Source organism: Rutilus rutilus (genome assembly GCF_951802725.1).
Source record: "Rutilus rutilus genome assembly, chromosome: 18".
NCBI classification, from domain to species: Eukaryota; Metazoa; Chordata; class Actinopteri; order Cypriniformes; family Leuciscidae; genus Rutilus; species Rutilus rutilus.
Window position 1 is genome coordinate 33,197,814 of NC_140231.1, and position 21,802 is coordinate 33,219,615.

The 21,802-nt window shown below is 37.2% G+C and overlaps 1 protein-coding gene across 1 annotated transcript; it reads right to left on the reverse strand.

Moving 5' to 3' along the window:
- Positions 1–6,523: 6,523 nt before the first annotated feature.
- wdr91 (WD repeat domain 91) lies at positions 6,524–20,807 on the reverse strand. Its single transcript, XM_084387038.1, has 16 exons — positions 20,675–20,807; positions 20,276–20,406; positions 19,886–20,065; positions 18,716–18,923; positions 18,393–18,475; positions 16,727–16,833; positions 16,020–16,188; positions 14,235–14,390; positions 12,538–12,716; positions 11,615–11,765; positions 11,371–11,465; positions 9,864–10,023; positions 9,668–9,776; positions 8,940–9,052; positions 8,115–8,312; positions 6,524–7,050 (listed from the first exon to the last, which is right to left on the reverse strand). The coding sequence occupies exons 2-16, from the start codon at positions 20,396–20,398 to the stop codon at positions 6,886–6,888; spliced, it is 2,196 nt and encodes a 731-aa protein (XP_084243164.1). The 5' UTR covers positions 20,399–20,406; positions 20,675–20,807; the 3' UTR covers positions 6,524–6,885.
- Between the last annotated feature and the right edge of the window lie 995 nt (positions 20,808–21,802).

Genomic DNA, 21,802 nt, shown 5'->3' on the forward strand with positions numbered 1-21,802 from the left:
TAAATCTACTGTGAGTACCTGTTGAAAGTCTTGTCTTGAAAGAAGCGTTTTTGTTCCTGTCTTAGCTGTTAGTTAATTGTTTAGTTATCTGTCTAAAGCTGTGTCCCAATGTTGAAGGCTGCATCCTTCGAAGGACGCAGACTTCAAGGATGCAGCCTATGCGTCCTCTGAAGGACGCACCATGTAGCCATCCTAGGATTTCCTAATTGTGCAACCAGGTGTTCCCGATCACCGCTCCTGGCGCCAAGCAACGGTGCGAGAGGACAGCTGCTATCCTGATCATTCATTTTGATAACTGAATAAACAGCTATGGAGCCAGAATTGGCTATTGTCATTTTTATGTTTTATATTTTACTGGAGGTCATGGTGTGCCCCGGCGCTGCCGGATCATGTATTTTCGGTTTAGCCCTGTTTGAATACAAAACCCAATTTAATATAAAAAGTCCAGTATTTCTCGCGCTCGTCATCTGCAGCTGTCACGGTTGCCAGGCGACAAGAACAATCCTTCGTAGGCTAGACCGGTCCGAACGCTTCAGATGCGCCCTTTGATATGGGACGCTGCTGTAGTTAGCAACAATTTGTTAATATTGTGACAATAAGCCTACATTTTGTTACTTTAATTTTCGGAACTGCATATTTCGTTAAGTATTCACTTACAAATGTGAAGTAACCTGAAGTACTTTTTTCCCCTCACATCACAATGTGATTACATTACAGTACACTACACAAAAGTATATAATGTAACAACCAGATATTACTGTATATTGAAAATATACAGAAGTAAAATGCAACATAGCCTACGCAGTAATGCAGTAGTAGCCTAACATAAATGCAGTAGTTATTAAAAGTACTTTTTTCAGAAAGCCGTCGATTGAATCAGCCCTGCAAACCTGTTGGTAGACAACTTAGTGGATAGTGGAAATATGCACTTAAACACTCTGGAGACCATCCCAGATGATGTCCCACCAGCAGGAGGCCTTACCAGGGGCAGCCCATCCCGGTCCAGCAGCTCCAGCGTCTCCCTGCTCAGCTCAATAGAGTCTACATCATTTTTTTTTTTCTTATTTTATGTATTGTAAAATTAAATGTTTATTTTATGTTGATTTTGATATGTTTAACGTATTTTGTAAATAGTTGGAAAAAGTACTTTAATGTAGCCTATAGAACAAATGATTTTCATTTACCAATTTTATTTAAAAAAATAAAAAGGTATAGAATTTGTTTCATGCAGAAAGTATTACTGTCATTACAAAAATAAACAATGTCCAGAGCAATTCATTCTCTTTTATTTACACAATTAAAGTTGCATAAAAATAAATGTACATAATTTTTCTTTTAAAAAATAAAAGTGAAAAAAGTTAAACAAGAATATGTAGAAAATATATATATTTTTCAATCATTCTCTCAAGAAGAGAAAACAGCCTGTCCATCCTCTTCCTTCTGTCCGGTGCACTCCTCGCCTCTGCCTCCCTCTGTAGTTGCATTTCTTCTCTGATCAAATCCAAAAACTCGTCCTGTCTCGCCGCCTTTGTGCTGGTGCTGCTGCCCCTGGCTCCTCCTCACCGTGGGCACCCACTACTGAACTCGCCCCTGGTGTGTCCTCAGGGATTGAGGCGATGAGGACAGGGGGGTTGGTGCAATGCATCTGTCCCAACACCTCATCCATGAGGACAAACCAGGGCCAAGCTTCAGCAGTGGGTTTCCCACTCACACCCTCTCCTGTCCCAGGACACTTGCAATCCTAAAGGCAGAGCAAATGAACCATGGCTTGTTAACAACAACAGGACAATACATTTCAGCAAAGATGTGTGTACTTTTCTTTATATATATATATATATATATATATATATAGATAGACCCATTTTTTCCTGAATTCTTCTAAAAAAGCAGAAAAGGGTACTTAACACAGAGGAGCAATCTTAAGTGCATTGTTAACACTGCAAAATATGACACATCAAGACATGCATACAAAATACTTAAGAAATCATATTTCTGTATACTAAAATTAGGTTAAAACCACATAGCTTGCATGACAGCACTACAAAAACACATAAAAGTGAAACCCCATTGCCTTATCTACTGCTTTTCTTATTGTTTTGGGCTTTATTGGGTGAGTGATATTTCTTATAATACACAAGTGCAAATATTACAAATAGGTCGTTAAACTAATAACGTTATTACCACAAGTTTTGCCTAAAACTACCTAATAAATGAAGCCACGCAATGGTGACGAAGGAGTTAAGGAGAAGTTTATAAGAAAATTTAACTCTGGTTTCGCTAGCTATTTGAGTAAATGAAAACATAATACTTACATTTAAATGTGAATTTGCTGTCCACCACCGATCTCGTCTCGGCCGCCTTTAAAAATAAATAAATAAATGCTGTCTTCAACGGCGCGCAATGACTTATGGGGTAGGATAGGCCGCTAAGTGTCAATTTATGTATCCTTCTTTTCACGGGGAAACGAAGGGTGCATTTGGCGTCGCTTTTGAATCAGGGAAGCCTTCGTCGCGGCGCGATGACGCAACCGGCCTTCGAATACGGCCTTCGGAGGATGGAGAATTGAATTGGGACAGCCTTCATCGAGCCGCGGTGACCCAATCGGCCTTCAAATGCGACCTTCCAAGGATGCAGCCTTTGAATTGGGACGTCCTTCGTCGCGCCGCTGTGACGCAATCGGCCTTCAAATACCGGCCTTCAAATACGGCCTTCGAAGGACGCAGCCTTCACTTTGGGACACAGCTCACGTCTTAGTCTAGTCTTGTTAGTCTTATACAGTCATTCCTGTCTTGTTTTGCCCCCTCGTGGGTTTTGTTTTCCCTTTTTGTATATAATAAACCTTGTGTGTCCTGCAAACTGTCTGCTATTGGGTTCATCCTTCAACCTCATAACTATGGAATGCCAAAGCTGCCAATATTAAAAATAAATAAATGCATAAATAAATATACAAATAAATGTAAAAAAATAAAATAATAATAATAAATATATAAATAAATATACATAGAAAAGCAAAAAAACGAAAATAAATAATTATTTATACATTTATTTCCTTATTTATGTATATATTTATTTTTTTCCATATTTATTTATTTATTCTTTAATTTATTTATTCATTTATACATTTATTTATTTCTACATTTATTTATTTTTACATTTATTTATTTCTACATTTATGTATTTCTACATTTATTTATTTATTCATTTATTTCTTCCTACATTTCTTCCTGCGTAGGGTAATGAGGAGGGCGTGGTTTACCTCAGACATAGCAATCGAGCTCAGAGTAAGCGAAGGCGAAGGGTTGAGGCCACAGTGACACCCTGTGGCGAAATACAATAAGTATAGCTCACTGATGTTGATGCGGTCTGTGACTGCGAGGTATATAAATCCTAAATCTTACTGTGTGACATGGATAGGCTACTCTTTATTCCGGACATGGCCGTAGAACATCGTTTGTCTGGATTTGTAAAATGTCCTGGGCAGGTCCGGCTGCAGGATGAAATGACTGAGGGGCATGTGAAATTGTTAAGGGGGCTTAACTTTATACCATCAATGAACAATACACACTGATAACTTGCTTAGTAAAAAAGATAAGCCAGCGTCGTTTATTATGCATATAGTAACCCTTTCACGCTTAATTTTAATATTCTAACTGACTCCCATAGTGAGTTTTTTCAAGGCGACTGTTATTTTAGAACGTTCCCCCTTAATGTTTCCATGGCGACGCGTCATATTTGTCACGTGACACACCGCAGCCACAATAACTCTGATGTATCGCTTTTATTTCCTTTTCCCTTTTTTATTCAAAATATTCACAAACTTGCTTACCATGTCATCAACTATCTGATATTCCGATTCTCAAAAATGTGTATGTGAGTGTGTTTGGTCATTTAAAAACCTTTATAACTAATCTTGATCTTGATCTAACAGTTAAGTTACTATAACGTGAGATCTTTGCGCCGCAGTTCAGAGAATCCTGTTGCTGTGAGTCATCAGTGTCTCCCGAAAAATAAATGCAAGAAAGTGGTCGGTGAACTGTGAGAAGAGTAAACTTTATAGTTACTTCCACTGTGTTTGTCTGATATGAATAACACACGTCGGCAAATTATATTTGAATAGATTATTATTGCTGCTTCCACATACATCAGTGTGTGTATTTTACAAACTCCAAATGTATTGTTTTACTAGTGCTTATGTGTATTTAAATGTCTGAAACCTAAAATAAACATTGTGAGGTTGAAAACACTGCATTGTGATATATGACAGGGCTGCGCGCGTCCGTCTCTGGCTCAGCGCCAGCCAACGCGTGAAAGCCTTCTTTACGGTCTATGGCAAAAGCACAGTTTGAATCTGGCAGTTATGTCGTCACTGAACATTCTAAATCCCATATATGGGACCGTACTCTCAGCACTGAAATAAAAATCCCATATAGCGCTCAAAAGGTTAAACATTTCATTTGTAACCATGAATACAAAAAGGAACAGACCGCATCAACATCAGTGAGCTATACTTATTGTATTTCGCCACAGGGTGTCACTGTGGCCTCAACCCTTCGCCTTCGCTTACTCTGAGCTCGATTGCTATGTCTGAGGTAAACCACCCCCTCCTCATTACCCTACGCAGGAAGAAATGTAGGAAGAAATAAATGAAGAAATAAATAAATGTAGAAATACATAAATGTAGAAATAAATAAATGTAAAAATAAATAAATGTATAAATAAATAAATAAATGTATAAATGAATAAATGTATAAATAAATTAAAGAATAAATAAATAAATAAATAAATATGGAAAAAAATAAATATATACATAAATAAGGAAATAAATGTATAAATAATTATTTATTTTCGTTTTTTTTCTTTTCTATGTATATTTATTTATATATTTATTATTATTATTTTATTTTTTTACATTTATTTGTATATTTATTTATGTATTTATTTATTTTTAATATTTTTAGCTTTGGCATTCCATACATAACAGATAGACACTAGTCGATTACTGATTCCAAATTACAAGACAAAAATTGTTTTTAGTATAAGGGATTATTTTGACGATTAATCGAGTAATCTGATATTTTTGTGGTAATAAAAATAGACCTAAACAAACAATAGCCTTTAAAATTACTTTAAATAAATATATAATAACAATGTGGCGATAATTTTGGTTCAAATAAAGTATAAAAAGCAAGAAATCACATGGTTTTATAGAACAACACTGTTAAAATAGCCTACATATAGACCTTATGTGCCAGAGAAACTAGGGCGCGGCCATCTTTAGAATATTGTCTTTGGACTTCCGTTTCTGCGGTCGCTCTGTATATTTCTATGGCATCGCTGTCCAGGAGCTTTCGAAGTGGATTTACTTAATGTAAAGTTAACGAAAGTTATCATGAGGACTGTAATGTTTAAAGCAGATGACTTGGCCTAACTAATGTCAGTAGACAGGGAAGATTTTAAAACGAGCCGTTCATTAATAAACAAAATACAGACCAGAAGTCAAAAGACAACGAGCGCAGCACTGAAAAGGGGCGGGGCTACAGAAGGTCTATACATTAAATAAACTTATCAATTTATGTCCATTATGTATTATAATAAAAGCCCGCAGAGGGCGCCGATGGCTTGATGTTGTTACACTGTACAGCAGATCCTTGTTTAATTTTGGCCAAACACATTTTTTCAAATGTTTACTTAATCTTTAATATTTTGGTCACTACTAGAAACTCAAAACATGCAAACTCAGTGCGAGGGTTTGGACATTTATTTTAAAATCATGTAGAACATTTTGCATATTTAGAAACATATTGATGTATTCTCCTGTGTTGGCGTAGGTTTTATAAATTAATTGCGTTTCAAATCTGATAAATGGCACATTGGGTTCCCAGATGAATGTTATAAATAAATCGAGTTCTCTAATTTAATCGAAGAATCGTGACATCCCTAGTTAGTAACACAATCCAATATAGTACACATTTATGATAATCTATAGGCAGCTTCCAATCAATAACAGCTTGGTGTCGTGGCTCTATTGGAGATTTTAATGAGTCTCAATGTTCAATGAGTTTGATAACATATTATAATATCAGTGAGCAGTATTAAAGATGATTGTGGATGAATGTTTTCAGTTTTACTCAGTGTGACATTGTGAACTTTTTTTCTTAAGAAGCGCCAGTGAAAAATGTACACTCTTTGCCAGTTTAACTTTTAAGCATATTTTAAGGTGTATCCCATGCATTTTGACACATACATGCGTCACTGGGATATATCCCAACTTCTGGGATATCCATTGACCTGTAAAAATATTTCACTCATTTATACAAACACTACTTTGTTTTTCCATGTATTTGCAATTCAACCGAGCTCCACAAAACCACACTTTAAATGACATACAGGATTTTGTTAATTGATGATATTTATTTGAATGTACAACAGACAAAAAAACAATTGTATATGACCATTATTCAAATATTTTATTACTTGGTAAAGTTGCATTTTAAGGTTCCAACAGTAAGAAATAAACAGCATCAGAAGAACAGAAACATTAATGTGAAGCTAATGCCCTTTCTCACTGACCTGACTCAATCATATTTGTTCGTTATATGTTTGTTCTTTCTAACGTAACATTTCTCCACACATGCTCAAAAGACATCACTAACTCACACAGAAACATAAATGCTTTGTGAAAAACACATCATCAATCTCTGGATCTATAGGGTTTGTTTTGCGTTCATTCTGTGCAAGTGTAAATTCATCGTCTTTGAATCCGTAACATTGTTGATATCATGATATGTTCTACTGGTCACATGTCAGAGATGACTGGTTCATAAGACATCATGTGAGTTTTCTGCTTCATCATCATCTTCCTCACTGGCATTTCCGACCCGTTGTTCAGGGTTTCTGAGCGAGCAGCGTGCTGAGTTTGATCTTGCCGTCCATAGACGCGGTGAGGCACGTGCCACAGTCCATCGCTGAGCACCAATCCACCGTCACGACGGGTGCTTTATGACCACCGAGAGACAAGACGCTTTCGAGACCCACGTCTGCCTTGCTCAACTAGACGAGAGGAGAGAAGATAGATTTACTAGATTTAATTACTAAAACTTTCAAATTAAGATGACAACTAATTAAACAAAAATTCAAAATATGAATAAAAACTATCATTCTATATCAAAGCTACTGAAATTACACTGATTCGGTACAGATGTGTCGATTCAATCAGATTAAATGGATATAGATTCAATACAAATCAGTTTTTATTTATCAGTTTACAAATGGTGAATTAATCCAAAGAAATTAAGAGCCACAGAACTTTATATCAAACTCTTTATTTCAGGTACACATACATTAAAACAACCCACCTCTCTATTTCAACTGAATTTTGATGGAAAATGATAGCCTAAGCAGTCACATGCCTTGTTCAAAAAGGATCATGTTATTTTACTTTTAGGATAAAATATAATTAAATCTTAAAACATTAGCTGTTGTGCTAATAATGAAAGCTCTCAGATTTCATTAAATTCTCATTTTGTGTTCAGAACATGAACGAAATTCTTCGTTTGACATGAGGGTGAGTTATTAATGACAGAATTTTCATTTTTGGGTGAACTAACTGTTTAAGAACTGAAAAAATGTTAATATGAGGGTGACATCTAGTGGAGAAGTAATAAGATTCAAGTTGATGCGTCCAAGTCATGTTTGGAAAGATCGTGTTTATCTGAGTTGAAAGCGCATGAGAAAGTGGGAAACTTGGAATTTTCTTTGAGCTCCGAGTTGGAGGCGGTTGCTGTATTTGTGTAGTTAATTAAGAGAAGGTACGCCGCCATCTTGCTCAAACGAAAGTGACTTGTAAACTTGTATACAAACTTGAACGCATGATTAAGTTCAATCTTTGCGGAAATAAATACAGAAAAAAAAAAAGATTCATGGCTTTTGAGAATCGACAAGATTTAAAAATATATATATATTTATTTAATTGAAAAAACTACCAGCCTTAATTGATAATGACAGAAACAGCTAAAAAGATACTGGTAACAAAACAGAGGACCAAACAAAAACCTGAACCAATTCCTCAATGAACTGAGCTCATCTGTAAGAGCGGTTGGTAAATGTGTGTTTACCCGGTAGATGTTTCCTCCATTACCGGCGCAGGTGAGGACATGTTGCCCCTCGGAGTCGAAAGCGAAGAGACGACCGCGTGGAACCTGAACCTGTTTATATCCGCTGTAACCCGACAGCACAAACGGCCCCACGGCATCCTGGGATAGCGAGTACTCCGACTGTTTCACGCCACAGCGGTGGATATTCCACTGAACAAACTGACAACAAACACAACATGTTTACATACGGCAATCTCAGATGAACATTTAATTGGTGGTGTCTAAACAGAAATTAATTAATTGTTGAATCAGAGCTTTAAACTGATTCACTGAAATGAATCACATTTATCATTGTTTGTTGTTGTTGGGTTTTTTTGGACAAAATCAAGAAATCCATGCGAATTTCACGTGAAGGCTAAACATTTTGTAGATTACACAACAGGTTCAATGAAAGTATTTATTTTAAGTAGATTTAAAACCATCGGATATAGAATGAAAAAGGCCGGTATAGCAAACCAATAGTTTATTAATTAACTTTGTGTGTTGTATTATGCCTTTCTATTTATTTAGAAAATATTCAAAGTTCTATAATAAGAAGTAAAATATGAGGTAATGTTATTAAGAAATATTTGATAGCAAAAATAATCTCTGAATGTTAAATTAATCCAATCCATGTTCAATGAAAATTATTAGATGATGCAGCAATAAACTAGCCAGTATACCTTAATGCATGCTTTTTTGAACTTTGCATCAGTGTGTGTGGCTCAAAGACATAATTAGTGTTAATGACATTGATCAGCGATTACAGAACAGATAAGAATAAACACAGAAAGAGATTCCCTTCACCTTCCCGTCCTCTCCGATGCTAAAGACCGTGTTCTCGTCGTAGCTGAACTCCACACTGTACACTTCACCATCATGAGCCTTCCAGCTCAACGCGCTCTCATAGCGCTGCATGTCTGCAGAGAAACATTTCAACATGCAAATTAAATGAGAGCCACTTGGTGTCAAGAAGCAGGCGAGGAAGGATAATGAGTAGAAAAGGTAGATCCAATGCAGCCAAAGGGTAAAAACGCTCACAAAAAGGCAAAGACAATACTGGACAGAGAACAGTGGGCTTAAATACACTGGAGATAACCAACTGAACAAGAAACAGGTGCGCAAAACAATCAGAACCAAGAAAACAGAAAAGAAGCGGGAAAATGGGGAACAAAAAGCAGGAACTGAACACAATGAAATACAAACATAACATAAACCTGACACTTGGGGTTTAGAAGACAGCAATATTATCGATTTAATGGCACCAGGACTGACACTATTGGATACGAACAAAATTAAAACTGAATTGAGCTAATGTCACTAACTTTGCAACATCGATAAAGTTATTGAACTGAACTGAATCAACACTGAATTGAACTAAATAATGACACTATTGTCTTCTGTAGAGCGGCTTTATAGCTGAGATTGAATTTGCTTCATAATTGATGAATTTTGCAACATCGACACTGTTATTTTCCTGAAGCTGATTCGAAACGGTCAGTATTGTATAAAGTGCTGTAGAAATAAACAACTACCGAACAGCCGTATCATCCCGTCCGCCGCTCCGGTCACCAGCAGGTTTCCGTTGTGGTTAAACGCCGTGCAGTTTATGGCGACCGGTCCCGGCTCCAGCGAAAACTGCAGCTGAACGCAATAACAACAAGATAAACGTCAGTAAAAACCAGTGTGCAGACGTTACTTGTCTGTGTTGGTGACGTTTGGCTTCAGTACCTGCTGCTTGACCGTTTTGGTGTCCCACAGCAGCAGATGTCCGGATACGGGACCGGATCCTCGTGCGTCGCTCTCCGTCGCGACTGCAGAATTAGCAGCTTGAGCCGCCGCGGAGCAAACGAACGACGTCCCGCTGGGACTGCAGGCCAGCGACAGGATCCTGAACACACATGAATACGTACTGAGTGGACTACTTTATAAAAAATAGTATATGAAAGAGTATGCAACCATAGCTTATCAATAAGATGCATGTAGCAATTGAGATTTAAATCCTGGTGCATTATGGGTAATCTGTAGGGCTGGGTTGAATTCTCATTTTGATAAACTGATATCGATTCTTAAATCTCAAAATTCGATCTTTTAGTCTATGCTGTTTTTTAAGTTGATGCGTGAAGAAAACTACACTAAACATTATTGGTTGCGCCTCTCTTGAATGTCTCAGTTCAAGCGGCACGTGAACCGATCATCTTGTCCACTTTACTACTGTAGTTGTAGCACCAAATAAACATGAATGAACATCAGAAGGAATATTGAAAGAAACAGCAACTAATTGAAATGAATCATGTCTCATGTAATCGATCAATCAGTGTTTCCACCACGGAAAGACGTCAATAAAACAGCTTGTGAACAACAGGAAAGCCATTTAATTACCATAAACTTGTTAATTAGCTCGAAAAATAACTCTAGAGAGCAGCATTTTGATCAATATATGCACTTTATTGCATATTTATTATATTTGTACTTAACCTGTTCTTCAATATTAGGGATGCACCGATATCAAAATTTTGCCCAATGCGATAACCGATAATTCTTTATATTTAAAAGCCGATAAGCAATATTTTGGCCGATAAATCAACAATTTTTATAATTTTTGAGAGCCTGATTACAAAAACAAAAGTCTCACCATTAAAATTCACGTCTCAAGCACACAATTATAATGATGTTCTCATTATAATTTTATGTAGCCGATTTGACAGACTTGAGCTGCACATGTTGCACTTAATTGTATTTTCCTTTTTTGAAGTAATTCCAATCATATTTCAAGCTATTTAATATCATCATGGTAAACAGTGCACATCTGAAGTGTCTCAGCTGAAGGAAACAATCCATTATTTATCGGCTTTAATAAATCGGCCAAATTTTATTATCGGCCCGATAATATTAAAAATTAACATGTATCGGCTGATACCAATATAGTGGCATCCCTATTCAATATTTAATGTATGTTTAAATAAATCCATCAGATATCATTTAAAATGTTTAAATAAACAAACTGGAGTAGAAACACAAGAATTTATTATTAAAGTTTTTTTTTTTTTTATTAAACAGCCATATGTGCAATTTAAAATGTTTGTACACAAATCAGCTGTTAATTTCAACCTTTAGTAATGTACTGACAGGCTTCCCTAAACAGTTCACCACATTAGTTGAGAGAGATTGATTTACTTTGAAATCGAATCATGAAATTTGTGTCAGTGCCCAACACCAGTGATCTGTGGGGACTCACCGCGGGTGGACGGTGTCTATTGACATCTCGTACAAACTCTTCTTGGCGTCCGTGTCGTAAAGCCTCACCGTGCCGACGCCACTGCCGAGCAACAGCTGCAGGAGTAAAACACCACATAAACCAGTAAAACCAACCAAATACTGTTTTTAGCAACATTTACAGCTTAAAAATGCAAGCACTGTTAATGTATATGCCATCTGAATCTATTTCTCTGGGTATATTCATGAACAGTGTTGTGATTTACCAGTCTGTCAGGTTTGGCCGCCCACTCCAGAGAGAGAAGCGGAGACTTGGACATGATGGTGGCTTTGGTTTGCATGATGGGATTGAAGGCCCAAACCTTCACCACCCCGTCCACATCCAGACTGGCCACTTTTCTGCCAGAGCAGTCCACCCTAAAACACAAACACACAACTGATGATGCCAATAAAAGCTCATATAGTGAAACTAAAACACAGAAACGTCCATGAACATATCAACACCAATTCAGTGTTAAGCATCCGAAACCGTATGCAGAGAGTAGCCAATCACAACAGAGCTCATTTACATACAGCAATCATACAGCCAGTGTAATAGATTCAGAGGAGGATGATGATTATTAGACAGTAAATTATGACTGTTTTTAAAAGGAGACCGTTTCCAAAGTCTTGATGTTGGTCTTGGTTAGTCTTGGTCTCTACTAGAACAGGTTTTCCAGCTTGAATGTTGATTATTTTCCTCATATTCTCCATTGTTGCAGCTCCTCTCTTCCCAGTCTGTCAGTAACGCTCTGTTTAGTTCCTGTCTCTATGAAGCCCCTCCTCCTGAAAAACACACTGTGCTCTGATTGGTCGGCTGGAGCAGTGTGTTGTGATTGGTCGAGAGCCTCAAGCCTGTTTGGGAAATGTCCCGCCCCTTTCCATAACCACCAATTTAACACACTACTAACTAACTCAACCAGGCCCCGCCCCTTTATTATGCGTATGAATTATTATAATGAGGAATATTGTGACGTGTTCGTTCCCGGAAGAAACTCAAGACTACAATGGAGGCATTTCAGGAGTTCAGAAACACTGACTCTGTGAAGAAGAACTCTGAGCTCAAACTGTGACATTACACACACTGAAGAAACATGAACATGCAATAACCCATAACACGACCCATTTAATGTTGCCTGGCCACACCCACCTGCAGTGCATGATGGATGAGTGATGTTCTCCATACTCTTCCTGACTCAGCTTAATAAAGGGCTGCTCCACTCCAGCTCCGCCCACTTCACAAACTCGCGTCTGATTGGTGGAGTCCATTTGATCAGGAAGAGCTTCGGTTTGAGTGTCTGGATCCAAATCCGTTTTCTTCTCTGAACTCTGTGGAAATCAAAAATACACACGGAGAAACACGATAGATAATGAATGATGATGTCAGTGTGATTTCAACTTCATTATATGTGACCCTGGACCACAAAACCAGTCATAAGGGTCAAATTTTTTAAATTGACATTTATATATAATCTGAAAGCTGAATAAATAAGCTTTGGAATCTGAGGGTGCAAAAAAAATCTAAATATTGAGAAAATCGCCTTTAAAGTCCTCGATGTTGCTGCATCCACTCACAAAAATAAATCTGATATATTTATAGTAGGAAATTTACAAAATATCTTTATGGAACATGATCTTTACTTAATATCCTAAAGATTTTTTGGCATAAAATAAAAATGTATAATTTTGACCCATACAATGTATTGTTGGCCAACATGACATCATGACTTTACGTAAACATACACGCCACTTTCAAGTCAAGTGGCGTGTTATCTATACGCATTTTGAGCTATCCGCGTGTATGTCCACGCCGTCATCTTCCGCGTGTATGTCTATGCCGTTAAATGTCCGAGTGATTCCGCGTGTATGTCTACGCCGTTAAATGTCCGAGTGATTCCGCGTGTATGTCTACGCCGTTAAATGTCCGAGTGATTCCGCGTGTATGTCTACGCCGTTAAATGTCCGAGTGATTCCGCGTGTATGTCTACGCCGTTAAATGTCCGAGTGATTCCGCGTGTATGTCTACGCCGTTAAATGTCCGAGTGATTCCGCGTGTATGTCTACGCCGTTAAATGTCCGAGTGATTCCGCGTGTATGTCTACGCCGTTAAATGTCCGAGTGATTCCGCGTGTATGTCTACGCCGTTAAATGTCCGAGCGAAACGAAGCAAAATGTAAATCTACATCTGGGGAGCGATATTTTTTTACTAGGATGGTAGGGGAAGACTCATAAATGGTATTAACCCCAGTGACGGGTAGGTTTAGGGACGGGGTTGGGGTAAGTCATATATATTTATATAGAGAGTAATGTAACGTTAAGTCAACGGCGTTGATAAACACGCTGAAAAGCGATTATGCGTGTTGATAGCACGCCAAAAATGGAAATACGAATTGGCGTGTCATACATACGCCATTTCATGAGATCAGTCTGTGTTGGCTATTGCCACAAATATACCCGTACTACTTATGACTGGTTTTGTGGTCCAGGGTCACATATATAAACATTTTAATAATAGCAAACCCAGGATGGGTTTAACATTAGTTAACATGAACTAAGAATGAAAAATATACTACTATATTAAAGTACTAATCTAAGTTAATGTTAAACTAATGTTAACAAATGGAACCTTATTGTAAAGTGTTCCCAGAAATCTGAACATTTATAAAGTTAATGTAGTGATTCTTCTGTTTGGTTTGGTTCATGAAATGAATGGGAAAAGTACGTCCCGAACCGAATCCCATGAATGAGTGTTTGGCTACTGTAGTGCCAGTGTCACGCGAGGAGCAAACCGCAGGAAACACTGAACATGAACAGAGAGCGAGACGGAGAGGTCTTTGTTTCTCGGACCTGCACTGAGGGTTTGGAGAGCAGCTCTTTTCTCTCTTTCTCGTGGTCATGCACTCTTCTCGTTCGGGGATGACCCGTGGCCGAGTCCACCGTCACCGCGGAAACAGTGGGCATCTTCAAGTCTTTCGCGGCCGGCGGATCTTTTGCTTTTACGGACTGAAAATCACAGAGAGAAAAACCTTCAGATTAGCGGAAAGACAGAAAGACATCTAGTTGCCAAAGCAACATTTGTAACACTTATACAATAAGTTAATGCATTAACTAACATAAACTAACAATGAGCACTACATTACAGTATTTATTAATATTTGTTAACATTAATAAAACATTAAAATATAACTGTTCTTTGTTAGTTTAGCTCCATCTAATAATTATAAAAAGATAGACGTTTGATTTTAATCATGTATTAGTAAATGTTGACCTTAGAGAATTATAAATTCTTTGTAAGAATTTTCTTACTGTTACTTCATGTTTACTAATGTTTACCATTTTAAAGTGTTTAAGCAAACATTTATAAAAACTATCGAGACATACATTATTATTCTCCTCATATTCTCCATTGTTGCAGCTCCTCTCTTCCCAGTCTGTCAGTAACGCTCTGTTCACTTCCTGTCTCTATGAAGCCCCTCCTCCTGAAAAGCACACTGTGCTCTGAATGGTCGGCTGGAGCAGTGTATTGTGATTGGTCGAGCGCTTCGAGCGTGTTTGGGAAATGTCCCGCCCCTTACCATAACCACCAGTTTAACACACTACTACTCAACCAGGCCCCGCCCCTTTATTCTGCGTATGAATTATTATAATGAGGAATATTGTGACGTGTTCATTCCCGGAAGAAACTCAAGACTACAATGGAGGCGTTTCAGGAGTATAGAAACACTGACTCTGATATAGAGAAGAACTTTTTCATGCTCACACAGCAACTTAAACACACTAAAGAAAGATGAAAATGGAAAGAGCTTAAAGGGATAGTTCACCCAAAAATAAAAAGTCAAGTCATGAGGGGGTTAATGAAGGCCTTCTGAAGCGAAGCCATGTGTTTGTTTAAGAAAAATACCCATATTTAACACAAACTAAAATTATAGCTTCCGGCCAAATGGCCATATGTAGTGTACTTACGGCTAAAGCGCAACTTACGCAACTCATGATGTCAGAAGTAGCGTTGCATTACTCGCATAAGTTGCACTTTAGACTTCAGTGAAATCCGTATGTTAATTTGTCCGGAAGCTAGTTATTTTACTTTATAAAGTTTTAAATATGAATATGTCTCTTGCACAAACGCATCGCTTTGCTTCAGAAGGCCTTTACTAACCCCCCAGATGCACTTTTATGATGGATGGATGCACTTTTATTTATGATGGATGGATGCACTTTTATGATGGATAGATGCATTTTTATGATGGATGGATGCACTTTTATGATGGATGGATGCACTTTTATGATGGACAGATGCACTTTTATGATGTATAGATGCACTTTAATGATGGATGGATGCACTTTTATGATGGATAGATGCTCTTTTATGATGGATAGATGCATTTTTTTGATGGATAAATGCACTTTTATGATGTATAGATGCACTTTTATCGTGGATGAATGTGCTTTGATGGACTTCAAAACAGAAACAACCATTCACTCCCATTATAAAGCTTGGAAGAGCCAGGACATTTTTTAATAACTCCGATTGTATTCGTCTGAAAGAAGAAAGTCATATACACCTAGAATGATTTTTGGGTGAACTATCCCTTTAATAGTATCCTAACGATGTTGAAATAACGCTGGATGTACCTGTGCTCCGGCGGGAGAGTCCTTCCGGCCCAGCGAGGCCTGCGTGGGCGAGGATTGTGGCCCCGGCGCCGTTTTCCCAGGAGCCCGTCTGGCCTGAGGGAGGAACGTGGAGAAGAAGTTTCTGGTCGGTGTGGTCATGTTCACGTTCCTCTGACTGTACACGAGATCACTGAGAAAACAGATGAAACATCGCTCACGTTTCTGAAAACACACACACACACACTGCACACTACCTGATTTTCCCGCTCACTTCCCTTCATCCGTTTTCCCTTTTCCAGTTTGAATGCCTTTTAACTTTAGACAAAGAGGCTTTTTGTCTAGAATCATAGTTTAAAAATGATTTAATATTCACGAAGAGCTTGCAGGAACAGGAACAGGAACCTTTACACCTCATTGATATTTGTGCAGATACGTTCTGTGTGCTTCACATGTATCAAAAATAGTTTTGATTTCATATTTTTACCAGATTTTTCCCAAAATCAAACGTAATGAACCCCGTATTATCACAGTGATGTACAGAAATGATCACAGACACAATCAAGACTATTGTGAGGAAGTTACGTTTCAAGTGAATGTTTATTCACTGATCAAATGCTCGTCAGTCTCATTATTTTCAGTTCATTGTAAACATCGACATAATGTGAAATGGTTGGATAAAAACACCCAGTGTGAACAAACGGATGATTTCAGTCCTACAGTCTCCTCACAGCTCAGTGTCGCCGAGTCGGTCCATGTGCTGGACGTACGGCGGGAGTTTGTGATGCACCATCATCTCGTCTTTCTTTGGCCGTGATTCTCCTTGAAGAGCAAATAACTGGAACGAAGGGAGATGTTTGATTACAGACAGATGCATCTTAACAAAATTACCGCTCTTCTAAGGGGGTTAATAGGCCACTCAAAGACACAGATCGAAAAATAATATGCATGAATCAAAACTTTAAAGGGACAGTACACCTTAAAATGAAAGTAAAGTCCTCATTTACCCACCCTGGTGTTGTTTTAATGCCGTACGCCCTTCATTATTTTTTGGACCTCAAAAGGAGAATTGTTCTTGAAAAAATTAGTTTGGTGAAAATCCAGCTTTTAATGTAGTTTATGTGTCTATGTGGTGTTTTTAATGTGCTTTAAGACAAACCATTTGTAAATTCATAAGTCGACAGCATTGCTGAGTATTTCCTCCTTAAAACTGCAGTGAACCAAAGACAGTCTCAAACACACGCTTTGAAATCGCTGGTGTTTCTGACGTCACAAACTACCTTGTAACCAATCAGATCAACGTGTGATCGTCAACCAGTGGATCTCTGAGCTGAGTGAGTGAGTGAGTGGAGGCGGGGCTCATTTGCATATTCATAGAACCGTGTATACTAAATGAGGCAAGGGTGTCGAGTTACATTCAAGATATTTTAAGGCATGAAGATTTATTTTTTTTCAAGGAAAAAACATTTAAATATGTCATTTTGGTGATCTAAGATGAGTTTTAAGGGATAACATTATTGACTACAGGGGGACTTTAAGGAAGATCCTGATCTTGGCCGTTGGTCTGTGCTCGGCTGCACGTTCATGAGACTCTATTAGCGCCGCAGTTCACTCCGAGTCACCCAGAAAAACACACAAGTTGTGAGAAATCAAGATTGATAAAAAAAAAAAAAAACACACATCATGAAATACAATCCATGTACTTTCTATCTATCCGTTGTAACAAGAAGTTATCGCGTTCACATCTGTCATCTGACAACCGGAGAGAGATATTTAACTCTACTTTTTTGGGATTTCTAGGTATTGTATTTCATATTGCGTGTTGATTTATCACAACTTGTGTGTTTCTTTTACACCAGGGTGAATTAATGAGGACTTTACTTTCATTTTTAAGGTGAACTCTGAACTGTCCCTTTAAACTCTGATTGGCTAGAGGAGCCGTCAATCTATAACTAGTGGACCAATGGTGACGCTAAATACCCTCCTCATTTACATAAAATTCAAATACATATAACATTTAGAAAAGCAAGTGATAAAACAGCATAAGTGTACACAAAATGAGAGAGAGAGAGAGAGAGAGAGAGAGAGAGAGCACAAACCAGCAATAAAATAAAGGAAAACATTATTTTGAATTCATGTTTCAGTTTTGTGCAGTGTAATTTTAAATAAGTTTTGATAAATGCTTTTTTTTATATACAAGTTTTTACGTTTTTGCAAAACAGTGTCGCATGCTGTGATACTTTTGGCGTAAAACTAATCCCATAGCCTTCTTCCATTGTAAGTGCACCACTGTACATGTTCGAGCTGAACTATGTATATTTTAGTGCAAGTTGCATCTCTACCATGTTGCATCAGGAATTACTGACTAGCTCAACTAGTAAACAGTGAAGATCTCACCATCTGTCTGAACTGCTCGTTCTCCTCCTGAAGACCCGTGATTTTCTGTACTTCACTGTCAAAGCTCAAGAGCGCAGGCAGAGGTGAAGCTGTTAAGGAGCACTATCAATTTCATCACATTATATATGATTATATATGATCTGCATAATATCAGGGATTAATCCACATAAAAAATTTGTACACACTAAATGTCATTTCTAAGCATCAAAGCCACATTTAGGCTATTTAAACAGCTGAAGGACGATCATAATTCCCCCCATCCCATAATAGACGGATGTTACAGTGAGCGCATGGGTTGCCGGGCAACAGCAGTGTTTGGATATGCATGCACTGGAAGAGCACGCTGAGGAAGTTGTGCAGAGACACCAGGAAAGTGTCGGCCCACTGGCGGGAGAAGTACGGAGAGAAGACGGGATTCTGTTCCGGTGTGGAAATGAACGGCAGAGCGAACCATTCCCGCCACTCCGGCTGAGCCTGAAGCTCCAGCGCCTGCCTCTGGAAAAACTCCTGCGTCTTCTCTGGATTCCTCGACTGAGACACAGGAGATACAAGATGAGTCTCACAACATAAACTACAGAGACACTGAACCAATCCTTTTTTATCTATTAATCATAATTTTTCATTAATAATTGTTTAACATTATTATTATTATTATTATATATTTATTTTATTATTCATTATATTGACTATATATTCATTCATATTATTTAATGCTATTATTATTTTTTTATATAATATTAAGTATATAAATATATATTAATAAATACTATATTTATTAAAATTTTAAGTATTGATCCGTACAAATTCGCCATCAGCATAAATTACATTTTTACTAACTTGAAATAATATAGCTTTTTTTTATTTCATTATTTTTTTAGAATTAATATAATTATTATTTAATTTACTATTATATTAAGTATCTATTTAATTAATAGCATTTTATGTTATTTTATTAATATTTATATTAAGTATATATTTACTTGGATTTGTATTATTAATGTTATTATTTATTTAAATAATAGCATTGTTATTATTTAACGTTACTATTTTTTAAATGTATATTAAGTATATATTTATATATTAATGATATTTGTAATGATTAGCATAAATTAAATTTAGCGCTGTTTACTATTTGTATTAAATACATATTTACTTGATAACATTTGTATTGTTATTATTATTTACTATTATTTATATTAAGTATATATTAATTAATATTATATTCATTAATATATCAATGATAATGATAATTTTAATTACTGATCAGTATAAATTAAATTTAATACTACCTTGAAGCTTATTTTTGCATAGCAGTAACAAAATTAGAGTAGTAAATGTGTGGAATTGTGATGAAAATAGCACAACAATGCAAAGAAATAAAAAATAATAATAATAATGCAATAATCCAAAAATAGGCTTTATTTTCTTTCATGCAAAAATACATGTTCTAATGCAGTTGTTTAGTTTCTGCGCTGAGGTGTGTGGTGCTGCACCTGAACGCTGTGTATGACGTAGAAGCGGTAGAGGCTGGTCCTCAGTTTGCTGACGGTGGGTCTGTAGACGTCCTCCAGCCTGGAGAAGAGCCTGCGGTCCAGATACGCCCAGTACTCCTTCAGACCCGCCAGATCATGGTTCTGAATCAGATGCTGGAGCTGATCGATGATTTTATCAACCTGGAACACACATCAACATTTACACTATCACATATTATACACATGTACATTTCATTCATGCATACTCATATTCGAATGCACATGACCTTTTTGATGTGATAAACCTTATTTAATGTTTATTAAAAGCCTGTTAAAGCTATATTGTCCTACATTCAACACCTCTGCATAAGCCAGGCTTGCAGGAGGAGGTGAATAAACACACAAACTCACTCTGAAGCCTTTCTCCTTGTCTGCTTTGATCTCTGAGTCCAGATGTTTGAGTGTGCTGTTGAAACCTCGATAGATCAGATACTCTCGCACCAGATCATCTGTTCTCTCCACCGCTGCGGCCATTTCACATACTGGATCAATTCACAAACACAGGAGGTGATGCATATCATACATAAAGACACCATTTTACAAGCACGATTGTTTTGCATACAAAATGTTTCAGAATAACGGTGAGGCATAATAAACTAGTGCATATCACAGTTATCTTTTGACTCAAAAGACAATGAGTTTACGATCTGTTTACTTCATCTGTTGATAAGACACTGTCATTTATAAACGAATAATTACAAATAAAAATGCTTTGAGTAGAAACAGCGATGAAGACATATAAAGCTTTACCTGATTAAAATATGAGTTCGATGTCTTCCTGTTTTCAACTTCTGTTCGTCATGTGATTGTAAGTGTCACGTGATAGACTCCGACGTCATCGGATGACGTCAGCTGACTGCGCGTTCACGCCCTCCGCCAGAGGGCGCGCTCACACTGCCATCACGTGCAGTAAGTTACATTGTAACACCTTTCAATCTACGGTAAGGTGTGTCATTAGAGCTCCATAGTCGCTTTAATGGAGGTAATAAACTCATAAAACAGAGTGAATCTCAAGCTTTTTGTTAGTAATTCTCATTGTCATTTCCTTTAGTTGATTTTATGAGACTGAATTTCATTCATGGCGCTCATACTGTCATGGTTGAATAATCTAACACCACCAGGTTAAGCGATGGGAAGAGGAGCAGTGACACAGACTATATATTAACTTGTCCTGAATTCAATTAGGAGAATCTGGTTTCCTGTTGGCTGTGCAATGACACTATTCTGATGAAAATGCTCATGGACATTTATCATATTCTGGTAAAACACTGCACATTAATAGGTTACAGTAAATTAACAGTAACTCAAAATAAAGGTTCTTCGTTGGCATCTGTGGTTCCATGACAAACCTTTAACATCCATTGAACCTTTCCATTGCACAAAAGGCTCTTTATAGTGGAAAAGGATTCTTTATATTATTAACCTTTTCATGCATGAATTATGACAACCTCAGTCAGGATTTTTCAATTATTGCAAACGCAATTGAGTTTGTTCCTGTTCGACCAGCAGACGGAGAAGAACTTCATATAAGTTGAACGTTGCATGTCTTTGATATCAGAACATGAGGATGTGATTCCATCAAAGATCTGGTGAAGATACAGCTCTGTGGAAACACAGCTCAGACTATGTAGAAAATGCTCATGCTCCTCCAGAGTATGTCGATTTACACTTATTAGCTGATAATTCTGAATATGTTTAAAATGGACAAATTTCTTCCGTAGCTCTCCTCTCTGAAAAAAACTCAAACTGAAATCTACATTGATCTATTGATGTTCAATCAGGTGTTTTCAATCTCATCTGAAATGAGCAGTGTTGGGGTAATGTGCATTATGCAATCATATTACTTTTTGATGTTACAAGTAACGCATTACAAGTAAC